We start from the raw sequence: 13,661 nt of genomic DNA on the forward strand, positions 1-13,661 counted from the left end.
TTCTAGGAAGGACCACATTTCACAGCCTGGACTGCTGGCTTTATACAGGATGGCTCCTGGTTGCAGGACAAGCTGGGTGTATTGACCATGGACACAGAGGGCCTTGTTCCTAGGTTATTGAGTTTGGAGGCTTGAGCTGTGAGAGGTCGCTTGTTCCTTGCCACAGCCCCTGCTCCTTCTCCAGGAGAACATGAGTGTCACTTACTCTTTCCCTTTGGACAGTCAGATTTCTCACCTGTTTCAAAGTTCTGAAAGCCAAAATGATTGTCCTTCATTCATTTTTAAGTTAAACACGAAAGACAGCAAAAACTCTGCACAGCAGTATAAAGCCAGGGCGCTGCTTCTCGCTTCTTTCCTCTTTTTGGATTACTTTCCTGTGGGTTTTGTTGCAGTTATTTTGTTATTGCTGTTGTTTTGAGACAGTCTTAAGTAGCTCAGGCTGGCTTCATTCAAATTTACTCTGTCAGTCTTGGAATTCTCATTCATTGGTTCTACCTTTGAGGCGACAGCCACATGTCATCAGCGCTGGTTTATATGGCGCAGGGGTGGAACCCAGGGCTTCCAGAGCTGTGTGCATTCAAGGTAAGAACTATATTCAGGCTACAGCCTCACCTCCATCCCCACCCCCAAGAAGGAAAATTTTATTAGCTCGACCATGAGGAAACTTTCTGCAACAAGAGATAAATAAATAAGTGCTCTGGGCTTATGACACATTTTAAGGGCTGTGTGCCTTATAAACATTTTGGGGAGAAGATGGGAAGGAATTCAAAGGTGACAATGGGGTGAATTTTTATACTTTAACACTGCATGTGTGTGTGGGAGGCATTCCACGGCCATTTAATATGCAACATATGGGATGGTGGCAGCCTTTTGGAAGAGCGTGGTGGGCACGAATTTGTTGAGAGAAGTCCATGCGTGTACAAGGAAGGGTCTGAATGCCATGCAAGTTTTCAAACTGGGGAATTGTTCCCTGACTACTAGCAGGTCTGTGGAGATAAATTCACACCCCACCTTCACACAAACACGACTGCATATCGTCCATAAACTATTCCTATATTAACTCAAACAGATACTGGAGCACAAGTGCACATACACACACACACACACACACACACACACACACACACACTCACACGCACGCACACATGTGCCATGCCTTCCGGGTCCCAGCCAGAGTACGCCCTAAGACACTTGGCCAGCAGATCCTAGAGCTACAGCTCCTTCCAGCAGGCCCTCCAAATCTAAATTCCCAGGGAAACTTGAATAAAGGTAGGAAAGTATTTGATGATGGGGGCGGGGGTGGGTGGGCGCTCTGCTTGCTTGCTTGCAGTTCTTGCCGTGGCCAGAGAGCTACAAGGAACCGGCAATGCATAGCCCGAGAGCTCCAGGGCAGACAGGGGGAGGAGGCATGAGCAAAAAGGCCGGAGAACTTGAAAGATGAAATCAGAACTCTGGCCGAGAAAGCCCCGGGGCCGGGGGCGGACAAGGACTGAGGAAGGGTTAACGCGGGAGCGGAGTGTGCGACAGGGGCCGGGCCGGGGCGGGGCAGAGCGGGCGCGCGCTGTCCCTTTAAGGCGGGCGGCGCGGGCCGGCCGAGCGCCGCTGTGATTGGCGCGGCGGGATCACTGGCTCCCTGAGCCCGGCCCGGGGGAGTCGGCTGGAGCCGGCTGTGCTTTGATAAGGTCCTGGCAACTCAGTAACGGCCCGAGAACCGGGAAATAAAAATAAGCCCCCGATTCGCGATGGATTCCGGGGCCACCCGGAGGCCGAGGCGCCCGCCTCCCCAACGGAGAGCTCTGCTGTAAAAGGTGGGGTCGGAGGCTCTGTCCCGGAGCAGCCGCTTCCAAGAAAGCTCGGCGCGGCCGGGGGCGGCTGGCAGCGGGGTACGGGGCCACGGGAGGGGGCGGCCGGGTGCAAGTCGGGGCAGCAGAGGGGTGCGGGCTGCATGGCCCCCAGAGGGGCGCAGGAGCGCGCTAGGCTGGTCCGGGTGCGGCTCGCGTACCTCCCTTCCAGGACCGTGCGCTCGGCTCGCGCCTTTGAAGTGCACAGTTAAATCCACAGCGCAGTTTTTGTTGGAAGCGCCCGGAGGACATTTGGTGCGCCTAGTGACTGCTGGAAACAGGACCTGGGTTGAAAGCCGGCCGGGCGGGGGGCCGGAGGGGCCGGGGGGCGGCCGCGGCGGGGGCGGAGGCCCACTCGGATCTTTTGCATAAAAGGGGCAGCGGGGCGCACGCTCCCCTCCCCGGCGCGGAGCTTGCTCTCGCCTCGGGATCGTTGTTTTCTGCGCACCCCCTCCTCCGCCTCCGCGAGATTCCCCCATGTTCCCCATGCCCGGGCGGGCCCGGGGGGGGCCCGGGGCTGCCTCTGCGAGTCCAGCGGGGGACCCGGGCCGGGGCCCTGCCCGCGGCGCCTGCGAGGTCTCGACAAGGAGTGCGCCAGCGGATCAATGGTGAGTGCGGAGGCCGCGGCAGTCGGGCGGCCCGCGCGCTTTGATGTGCGGGGCGGCGCTTTGAAGTTGGCAGGCCGGCTATTTCGGGGCGCGCTCCGGGCCGGCACCGAGGGGAAGCTGCGGGCTCGGCGCCCAGCGCTCCGGGGGGTTTGGCCGGGCGGCTCAGCGCGCGGTGCGCCGGAGTCCCCTCCCCAGCGCGGGGCCCGGGGTGTCGGGGGGCCGGGCGGGGAGACTTCTCCAAGTGGCGTTGGGGTCGGAGGCGGAGACGGGCAGCTCGCCCTCGGGGGTCGAGTCGCCGTGGGTGTGGATGAGTCGGGGTGTGCGTGTGCACGCGAGTGCCTTTGGAAGGTGGGATGAAAGGGTGGCGGCGCCCCCCGCTTGCCCTCCCCGCCCCTCCCCCGCCCCCTCCCACTTCTCTCCCCACTCGTCTCCCCCTCCCAACCGCGGGTCCGCGCTTAGGTGCCCGGAGCGCTGGCGGAGGCTCAGTCTGAGCGCCGGACGGCCGGAGTCCGGGGCGCTCGCGTCCCCCGAGTTCCTCCTCGCCGCCCCTTTTGCGGAGAGGCCGAGACTCCGCGCGTCGCCATTTCTGGACTAGGCGGCTGCTTTCCGTGCCTTTTCTGCGGGAACCTCTGCGAGGCTTGACGCCTGGTAGTGACCCCCAAGCGGGGCTCCCGGGGTTCCGGCCTCGCTCCTGGTGGAGGATACTGGAGGCGTTCGTTTGCAGTTGGGCCGGGGAGGGACGGGACCGGAGGGGCTCAGGAGATGAGAGCCCGGCCTTGGCGGCCTTCATCTTCCAGGTAACGGCGTCGCACCACCTTCTCTGCGCCCGGGTGCGCGGCGTTACCCGCGGCCCCGCCACTTGGCGGGTTTGTGCTCAGCCTGGCGGCCGGAGGTCCCGGACTGGGGCGGGGTGCACCCACCCAGACCCGGGGTCTCGAGGAGCTGGCCTGGCGTTCCTCCCGGCCCCCCGACCCCCTCCTGCCCTCCATAGTTTGATCCTTCCCTGGCTAGGGAGAGCAGCTTGTTTATTGGTTAGATAAGACTTCTTTTCTTTTGGAGAAAGAATGGCTTGGGATCAGTGGAGTTTGGGATTCTTGGCACAGGCTGTAGTAGCGTGAGACGCCTTCTGATCTGGTTTTGTTGGGTTCGCGGCTCCAGGAGGTGGATTGGGAGAGCTGGGGGCGGCGGGTCTCGAGGTTTCTCTTCTCTCTTTCAAAGTTTGAAGATCAAAGCCTCTTACGAGTGAGCTGGTTTCTGCTTTGGGGAAGCGAAGAAGACAAGAGGTGTAGACTGAGCCACGTTCTTAGTGGAGAGTCTTGAGCATAGGCAACATTTTCATCATGGATCTGGGGGTGCATGTTGATTTCAGGAGTCCCTGAGCCCCTTCCCGCCGCTGCTGGGCGGGCTTTTTTTCGGGCAAGGATCTTCTGTTAGAAGTGGGACGAGGGAGCGCAGAGGGAGGGAGTGGTGGGGGGAATGGGAACCAGATGCCGGGGAAGGGCACGTTGAGAGCTTGAGTTATCTGTGCAGAGCAGAGTGGGGAAGTTTAACTGAAATTGGTTTCACCTGCGCTCAGCCTGGCGGCTGGCATGCGAGTTCTGGTTGTGGGAGGGGGTCCGGTTGGGCTACCCCGAGTGTCCCTGGGACCCGCGGGTGTGGGGAAGGTTGTGTCTTACACCTCCCGTGTCCCTCTGCTTCTGCCTCACCTTCCCCCTCCCATTCTTCACCCCTCCCCGGAAAAAAAGTGTGTGGGGAGCTCAGATTTCGCCTTTGAAAAAGCTGCGTCGGATACTTGAGATGAGCACTTCGCGGATAGCTGGGTTGCTTGATTTGAATTTGAGGAGTTGAAAAGCCTGTTTACTTTCCTGCTTTGATGTTGGGTAGATCTGGTTTTGATTAGATCAATACCCTTTTCTCTCTCCCACCTCCCCCCCTTCCTTTTCTTCCCAGAGAGGAGGCTCAGATGAGCCCCTGCTGACTTGAGAGAGACCAAGCCGATTGCTGAGAGGAACTGGAAGAAGAAAAAGGAGGAGGAAAAAAGCAAAACAAAACCCAAACTCAGCGAGACGCTCTCCCTCACCATGAGTAGCGCTGTGTTAGTGACTCTCCTTCCAGATCCCAGCAGCAGCTTCCGAGAGGATGCTCCACGGCCTCCAGTTCCGGGAGAAGAAGGGGAGACCCCACCGTGCCAGCCCAGCGCGGGCAAGGGCCAGTCCACCAAACCTATGCCTGTTTCCTCCAATGCTAGACGGAATGAAGATGGCCTGGGGGAGCCCGAGGGGCGGGCCTCCCCTGACTCCCCTCTGACCAGGTGGACCAAGTCTTTGCACTCCTTGTTGGGCGACCAGGATGGCGCTTACCTCTTCCGGACTTTCCTGGAGAGGGAGAAATGTGTGGATACCCTGGACTTCTGGTTTGCCTGCAATGGATTCAGGCAGATGAACTTGAAGGATACCAAAACTCTGCGAGTAGCCAAAGCAATCTATAAGAGGTACATTGAGAACAACAGCATTGTCTCCAAGCAGCTGAAACCTGCCACCAAGACCTACATACGAGATGGCATCAAGAAGCAACAGATCGACTCCATCATGTTTGACCAGGCACAGACTGAGATCCAGGCTGTGATGGAGGAAAATGCCTACCAGATGTTTTTGACTTCTGACATATACCTCGAGTATGTGAGGAGTGGGGGAGAAAACACAGCTTACATGAGTAATGGGGAACTGAGCCTAAAGGTCCTCTGTGGCTACCTCCCCACCTTGAATGAGGAAGAGGAGTGGACTTGTGCTGACTTGAAGTGCAAACTTTCGCCCGCCGTGGTTGGCTTGTCCAGCAAAACCCTGCGGGCCACGGCGAGTGTGAGATCCGTGGAAATGGTTGAAAATGGCTTCAGGTAAGGCTTTGGCCAGGGCACCGGGTGGGTGGCGGTGGGGACAGGGCTGGGAGGACGAGTTAGCTTTGCAGATGCTTCCAGTTAAGGTAGGTGGGTGGGTGCCTGGGCTTCCGAGGCTGATAAAGGTTGGTTGAGAGCTAGGACTTCTGGCTAGTAAGAACCCCTTTGATCTTGTGTTGTGTGTGTGTGTGTGGGGGGGGCAGTGTTCGCACAGCTGAATACCTGCTGCCTTCCAATGCTAACTTCAAACGGTGGCAAGCAGTATTTATTAATGTGGTTACTTATTATCCTGGGCTGCTGGGAGGGAGAGAGAGGAAAAGAGAAAGAAAGAATCCGAATATAGCAGCTTTTGATGCCTGTGAGTCACGAGACCCACTAAACGCCAGTTTGGGGAGGGGTCATTTAACCACTAAGCATCAAAGTAGAATGACTGTGGCTGGGGGCGGGGCAGCAGGGTGGTGGAGGCACGGAAATACCGTGGGCACCCTAGGAAAGGGGTGGGTGGGATCTTTTGAACTTTTATGTGAAGATAAGAGCTAGCGATTGGCCTAGCAACTGAGTTTGTGGTTCTCTTTGTAGAACTAGGTATTTCTCATCGAGGGAGGCTTCTAACTAACTTGGGGAAAGCCCTGTGACTTCCTCGTATGAAGGAGCCTCCCCTTTAAAGTCTGCTGGGCTGTTCATCCAGCTTCAAAATGCTTTTGCGCCCCAGGGTCAGCCCTCAGTTGATGGTTTGTCATTGGTGCTGATAGAGAAGTGTGGGACAGGCGGCCCTCCGGAGCACTTTCTCTTTTTAAAGCTTTAAAGACAAACAGTCCATTATAGATTAGCCCAGTCTCAAGCTTCTTGGCCTTTGCAGGCAACTTCAGACCTCCTGTTAAAATGAGTTTTTCCGTTCCTTCGCCTCTCCAGAGATCCCCAAAGAGAATGCACCTCTCAATTCCAGGTTGTTGCTTATGACCTGCAGGGCGGGAGGTGGGGTGACACTGGATTGCTGTCTGCATGGCTCTTGTTCTGTCCCTGTGCGTCTCTCTGCGTCAGAGACGCAGGCTGTGATCTGTGCATGGTTTCTGGAGATATTGCTATCTTTGTGGGGCGTGGTCTCCAGTGTCTTGCAGCAGCAGGAGGGGGTATGCCCCTGATGGCTGCCCTGGAGCCTCTCAGGTTTCTATAGCTAGGTCTGAGTCTTTGATGAGGATACAGGCATGATCTCCGGTTTTGACTGCTAGCAAGTAGGGGAAGGGCCTGCTCTCCAGTCACCAGAGGGCGCTCTTGCAGCTTTGGGAGTGAACTTAACACTTTTTAGATATCTGGTCTTACACCTAAACGGAATTGGCTTGGCTTTTGCAGGCAAGTGTAGGATCTCAGGAGGGAGTTGTTGCAGTGCCCCTGAGCTTGTGAAGAGCTAGGCTGTTGGCATGGAATCCGTTGGGTCGTTGTAGCGGGCGCACCCAGGCACCTGCATCTGTTACCCTGCTCCATTGCAAGGACATGTTGGTAAACTTGGCTGTTGGCCTCCCTCCCGCCAGCGTTGGCAGCCAGGGATGAGACTCCTTAAGGCCTGCGGTAAGGCGGCCTTCTGACAGTGGGTCTTCTGTGTGTCTTCAGTGCCAGCCCCAGAGTGTCACCTTTGTAAATAGCACAGTGTGGTTTTGGAGGCTGGCACTAAGAAAGCACTCCCCAGGCAAACCTTTGCCACGGCTTTTCCTTGTGGGTGGGCGGGCGGCCTGGGCCATGCTTTGGCTTGACTCTTCCCGGAGGCTTCATTTAGGATACAACCAGTGTTAAGTTTGCAAAGCACTTGAGATTCCCGAGCCCTGCCTTCCAGGCTGGGAACTGTGGATGTCATTGATACATATAACACAGCTCCTCAGCGACCTCTTGAGCCTCCACACTAGATCAAGCGTGCTTTCTCCCACGGTTAAGTTGGATTGAAACATTTTACCTGGACTCGACAAAGCCAGTACGTCTTAACAAGGGCATCCTAAAAGATAATCTAAGACACACCCAGATGGCCTTATTTCTTTGTAACCTGCAAGGTCTCCTCGTCTGTGCACAGTGTCTCTGAAAAGATGAGTTCCAGCCCTAGCCAATGGCATTACTTGGTTTGAAAATTTCTAAGCTTCATGTTTCCATCTGTAAGATAGGAGGGTACTTTTTCTCCTGTCTGTGTCCTAAGGTTGTTCTTAGGATCAAAATAATAAACATGAAAGCCCTTTGTAAAGGGAAACATTTTGAAAAGATGTTAAGTGTTATAATTAGTGTAATTAACGATAATAATTGGGTCTCTGAAAAGGGCAGCAAAGTTAACACATGGCCCTTTTCAATAGCAACTCTGGGGGTTTGGCCCATTTTTCATTGTAATATTTTAGAGAAGCCCCCCCCCCCCACTTCTCCTGTGCCCTAAGTTTCTCTACTCTTTGGGCGTTTTCAAGTCTGCCTTTCAGCATATTCTTGGAAGCCAGGGACAGACCGGCCTTCCTCTTAGAGTTGAGCACGCTCCCTCCCTCCTCACCTGCTCACTCAGCCTGCAGAGTGTGGCTGGCCTAGGGGACAGGCTGAGTCAAGTTAACCAGGATAGTGAATGAAACAGCTCGAACCTGCAGAGGGCCTGTGTGCCTCAGCTGCCGAGGAGTCATCGTGGCCACTGGGTGCCCAAGGCGCTGGCTAGCCTTCCAAGCCCTGTGTTTATGTGGGCACTCAAAGGAGCCTCGTTTTTAACGACTTGTTTGTAGCCTTACCGATTTGGTGTCGGGTTTAATATAAATAGTTGAGACGGAAGAGCAGAAATTATCCTTGGAGGGAAGGGCTCTGGTTTGTGCGTGGTTGAGTGGGATGCCTGGGCTTTTGATGGTCTCTATAAATAACTAAGGGCATAAGTGACCTGGTGGTGGGAGCGTGTGTCCTAACCCCTCACACAAACACCCCCCCCCCCCAGTGTCGAGGTGTGTTAGAGATGTGTGGAGCCAGGGGCTGTGATCTCAGGCGCTAGGCCCACACTTATTTTAAGAGGGAGGACACAGTGTTGAACATACAGAAAGATGCCTGTGTGTGCACCCCTTTCTGCCCTGACTCTGGGCAGGGGTTCATCTGCCTCCCTTGGGCCCTCTGCTCTGGCCTGGCTTAACATTCCAGGGGCCCAGCCGATGTCCCTGTGCTGGCTGCGAGTGCTTCCTGTTCTCTGAAAGAACTCGCTGATGAGGCCCATTTCTGTGAGAAGCCATTGGAACCAAGTTTGGCTTCGATTATCAAAGAAAATGATGCCATAGGAAAGATATGCTGAGAGCATTGGTCAGTAATTAGAGGACGAAACGCCAACAAACGCAGCTGGCTGAGATACACTTGTCAAACTTTGCCTGGTTACAGAAGACACTGACCCCTCACTGTCCACCCACCCCTTGATCTTGCCTTCCAAAATGCTAGTTGAAGAGGGTGTTGACCTTACGGTAAAATGTCAAAGGCTCATGGAAAAGCCCTAAAGCTCAGCCTCGAAGTCGGCTCCTTTTGTTGTACTGTTGGGAGAGGGGCCCCAGAAAGAGGTCCTTGGGCGGATTCTCTTGGCTCTCCGTATCTGCGGAGGAGCAGAAGTGGCCCGAACATCTAGAAATAAGAGGTAGAAACTTCCTTCTCCCAAGTACCCAGGAGGCTCTGTTACTTGTCAGCTGAAAGCCCCATGCCTGCTCACTGGCAGAGTGGCCCGTGGGTGCACGCCTCACACAGCACACACAAGACGAAGCACAAGCCTCCACACTCCTCAGGAGTGCTTAGTCCCTGCACCTTTGGGGTACAGCCCTCCTGAAGAAGTCATAATCTGGGTGCAATTAAGGTAGCATGCTCCAGCTTCCCTCCCCACCCCCCTCTTAAGTGATCACAAGAAGACAGCACTAATCCATTTTCTTAAAATTACATGGCACTTTGGAGAAAGTTCCAAGTACTTAAAAACCAAGTTTCTGGGTCTCCCCGCCACGCTGCCCCTGCCTTGTTATGACTGCAGGAAAATCCAAGCACTTTATTGCCATCACCTGAGTTTAAGAGCAGTCAGTCCACTTTTAATTGCTGATCACACAGTAGCCCTCTATTTTGGAAGCAAAGGGAGATAAGTTTATTTTGGGAGCCATGTACAAAAGGAGCGTGTGTGTACACGCATGCACACGCACGCACGCATGCACACTTAGGTATCCTTTTTTGTTGCAGTGGGGAGGAAGGAATTTCAATTGAGTCATTTTCTCCCTGCGGAGGCTGAAGTATGAGTCTCCGATCTGAGGCGGAGCTCTTGTGTTAACACCCCCAGGATAGCGAGGCTGAGGGAGGGAAGGTGTGTGGATTCAGGCCGCTGTGGCCGTTTTGATCCTGTGCCATGCCTCTTGCAAACCTTTTCAGCGACCCATTTGATGGATGTGGGTCTTTGAAGGAGGCTCAGCCAAGTTTGGCGCTCCTGCCACGGGCCACCCCCCTACTTCTGGTGTTGGGGGTACACACATGTGAAGATGGCTTGTGCCCCCACAGATCACACGGTCTGGGGCTCAGGACAGGTTTCGGCTGTGATACCTTGCTGAATACTGCAGGAGAAAGTGGAAGAGGTTTTGGGAACACAGCGTCTCTCCATTTTTGCTGGCAGTTGGGTACTGGAAGTGTTACTGGGGTACCCCCTCCTCCACTCCAGTGCCCTTGCCCAGGCTTTAGAAGCGGCAAGGCTGTGAGGCAGGTGGCCATGTTTGAATTGCTTGTTTTTCAGGGGGAGCCCCACACCTAGGGGAGCTGTGTCTTGACCCGGTAGTCCATCAGCAAAGCCAACACAAGGTCCAGGCCTTTGACTTCCGGTCCTCTCATGAGTGTATGGGCAGTACAAACCACTGGATTCCCAAGGACAGGAGGGACAGCCCTCTTTGAAGCAGTGGGGCCCGTCCCAGCAGGGGACTCCAGGCTGGTTTAAAGACTTGGCCTATCTGTCCCCTCCCACCCCATGATCTCTCTTGGCCTTGTCTTCTGATGTGTGTTGCCTGTTGCCTCCGGTTCAGCCTCTAGAGGCGATGGTGAGCAGAAAGTCTTTCTCTTCCTGTGAGTCCCTCAGTGGTCAGGATGCTCGGGCAGCTGGTCACCCCCTCAGTCTTCTTTGCCTCCCTATGCTCTCAGTTCCTGCCATCTTGAGTGCCTGGGAACCCCAGATTGAGCACATACAGATGAGGAACAGGCAAGAATGGCCTTAGCAGTCTTAAGTTCTCATTAAAAAGCATCCCGAGGTACCAAGTCTCCCTGCCCTCGGTGATAGGGCAGGGCCAGTGGCCTAGGGGCAGTTTAGAGTCACCTGTCAGAAGTGTACAGCCAGTTGACTGTACGCCTGGTTTGCACTCCTAGACATTCCTGTTTCTGAGGGATGCATCCAGCCTGGTGCAGTGGGGCAGAACCTTGGTCCCAGCTCCTGTTAGCAACTCTCACTAAGTCTCCAGTCCTGATGCTTGGCTCCCACGGGCCCCTCATAGGGTGATTGTGGAGATTCAAGGTGAAGGGCAGCAGCTGTCACGTGACTGTGGTGTGCCAGCCCTGTGCTGGGTGTTGGTCACGTGACTGTGGTGTGCCAGCCCTGTTCTGGGTGTTAGGGAGGCAGGGAGGCCTCCCACCCCAGGTCACTTGGTTCGTCTCAGAGTCGAGGACATTGGGTGAGACACTCAGGGCTCCAGCTAGAGCAGAAACTCTCACAGGGGGGCTTCACTCCCACATTCATTTCCGGCTCCACTGTCCCCCTTGAGCTCCTCACCAGAATGGACAGCAGTTCCCTACTGGGCGTTCCGTCTGCCCTCGCCCCTCCTCCCAGTCCAGCCTTGCAGTCCTCCTGGGCCCCAGGTGCTGCTTAGTAACGGTTGTCCAGAATGCTGTCCCCCAGACTCTTGGTCCCTCTCTGTCCTGTTAGGATAGACTGGCCTTAGAGGAAAGTGCTTGGCCCTTGTACCAGTCTTAGCCTAACTAGTTTTAGTCCCATTGGTTCGAATCCATGCTCTTCTTAGTCAGAGGAGGGCTTTTTGCAGTCTTTGGTGCCACTGTGTTCTCTTAAGTGTCTTGAGTCGTCTCAGATTCCTCCTCATCTGACATGATACTCCTGGTTCCTTCTGTCACAGGGGGCCATTGCCAGCTAGCCATCATACCCTGTCTCCAGTTCTAGAACTTTCTAAAGTGTCTTATGATAGGAGGAAGAAAGAGATTGAGGGCAAAGGTGCATCCATGCCATGCCCACCAGTTCCAGCGCTGCAGAGTGGCCACTGTGTGCTTGAGACCACGCAGGACCTTATCCAGAAAATGGGCCTGAGATAACACCTGTGATTTGATAGGCTTTCAGTAGTACCCAGCTTCCTTCCTCATGACAACCCCTTACGTTATGGTGATGTGTCCTGACCAGAACCTGGGTGCCAGGAGACCAGAGCCCGGCATAGTGCAAGGACAGGAGCCTGGTGAACAAGAGCAGATGGCTGGCCATGACCTTTCGTGGGTCCCTCTCCTCTGCCAGGCCCACGGCTATCTTTACAGAACAGCTGCTGTGGGCTGATGGAGTGTGGCTCCTCTTGGAGCCTCCCCCCCCCCCCCAGTTCCTGGCTGTTGCCAGCTGAGCCCCGGGAGGACTATGCCAGGGGCTTGCTGAAGGAAGCCTTCCTCCTGCAACTCCGGGCCGACTGACCCCCGGAAGGGATCCTTCCTGCAGCCTGCTGATCCCTCGACTCCCCTCCCCCTGACAGAAGTCCTTGGCTGGTGACACAAGTGGCAGCCCAGCAGGAGACAGGCACACTGGTTGTTCTGGGAGGAGATCAAGAGAGGGGAATGGGGTCCCGCCGGCCACTAAGACAAAGGGGCTGGAGACCCCTGGAGGAGGGGCCTGGGCCTGCCTTGGACAGCTGCTCATTTTAGTCCTGGCGCCTTAGCCAGCCCCAGGGAAGGAAAGCCGTGCTGGGGGGAAGGGCACTGCAGGCCCAGTCCATGGCAGCCACCGTCTAAACATTATCTGTCCCACCTGCCTGGCTTACTGCAGGCCTAGGTCAAAGGGGGAAGGCCACCCCTGACCTCTAGATGTCAGTATCTCTGGAGTAGGCTGGCAGACCTCAGATCCGAGAGTTAGGGTGCCTCACGTGTTCTTGGTCTGGGAAATCGGCTGCTTCAGTCAGGCTTGGGTGCAGTGACCAGGAGGAAGAAGACACCTGTCTGCTGGCTCCTGCCCCACTCAGTCTCCAGCCCTAGAACAGTCAGTGCCCGCCGCTCTGGATGTGAGTATTTAGGGGCTGGTAGGATTCCCTGGCAGGTTATGCAACACTGCTGGTGGACCCCTCATCTTTGAAGGTTGGGGAACCCAGCCTGTCTTCCCTGTAAGGGGAGTCGGTGACGAACAATCTTCTCATTGCGGCCGTCTGCCCAGGCTTTCAGCCACACCTGGACGGCGAGTTGGCACAGACCAGATGTGGGATTGTGCACTGTGTCCTTCTGGGGTTACCTGATGACCTGCCTGGGTTTCCAGTGGGGAATAGTGACCCTACTCTTCTTTCCCCATAGGTCCTTCAAGAGAAGCGACCCGGTGAATCCCTATCATGTAGGTTCGGGCTATGTCTTTGCACCAGCCGCCAGTGCCAATGACAGTGAGATATCCAGCGACGCGTTGACCGATGATTCCATGTCCATGACGGACAGTAGTGTGTAAGTATCCTGTCTCCCTTCTACACATGGGGCCGGGGGTCTGCCTCACATGCTCACCCAGCTTTGCGGGAACCATTTCTGTGAGTGGACCTTGGTTTTCTGGGAGGAGAATGTGATGGGCATGATGGTCTGGGTAGGGGTCAGTGAGAACCTTGAAGAGGAAGCTGGGGTGGCGTCTTCACAGAAGGAAGCCAGAGTGTCTGGTGGAAAGGTAAGATGAGTGTCTGTGGATTTCTTATGTTAAAAACCATCTCCTGGTTGTGATCATGGGAGAAGCACTTGCCTTGTCCCAGAACCAGGTGCACCTGCCTCAGAGCCAGCAGGCAGGACCCAGGACCTTGCTAGAAGGGTGGTGATTTTGCTCTTGCTCTTTGAGAAAAGGCCATTAAAGGCAGGGAACAGAAAGCCGGGCCTCTCTGAAGGGCCAGCATGTGCGGTCTGTCTATGTGCATGTGCTTCAGTGGGAGTCACTCAGGCCATTGATGTTGGTGGATTCCCAAGTCTGTGCCAGATGCTGAGGACCCTCAGTAGGGGCCCTCCATAGTCCTGTCTGGTCTCAGATCTTAAGCCGACCGATGACTTTGATAGATACTTTTGAAAGCAGTCCAAGTCATTGAAGTGGTCGATAAGGTCAGTAGACTGTCAGGT

At 55.4% G+C, this 13,661-nt stretch overlaps 1 protein-coding gene across 3 annotated transcripts in view; it reads left to right on the plus strand.

Moving 5' to 3' along the window:
* The first annotated feature begins 1,659 nt into the window (after window positions 1–1,659).
* The window catches only part of Axin2 (axin 2), a 30,466-nt gene continuing 18,464 nt past the window's right edge, over window positions 1,660–13,661 (plus strand). The window contains exons 1-3 of one of the 3 annotated variants that reach the window (XM_006970473.4): window positions 1,660–1,808; window positions 4,400–5,342; window positions 12,873–13,013. In XM_006970473.4, the coding sequence (XP_006970535.1) occupies window positions 4,531–5,342; window positions 12,873–13,013 (953 nt within the window). In that variant the 5' untranslated portion in view covers window positions 1,660–1,808; window positions 4,400–4,530. Of the gene's footprint in view, window positions 1,809–2,720; window positions 3,247–4,399; window positions 5,343–12,872; window positions 13,014–13,661 lie in introns of those variants that run through there. The other 2 variants (XM_076543631.1, XM_015994046.3) reach the window with 2 other exon arrangements.

Source organism: Peromyscus maniculatus, chromosome 8 (genome assembly GCF_049852395.1).
Source record: "Peromyscus maniculatus bairdii isolate BWxNUB_F1_BW_parent chromosome 8, HU_Pman_BW_mat_3.1, whole genome shotgun sequence".
Taxonomy (NCBI): domain Eukaryota; kingdom Metazoa; phylum Chordata; class Mammalia; order Rodentia; family Cricetidae; genus Peromyscus; species Peromyscus maniculatus.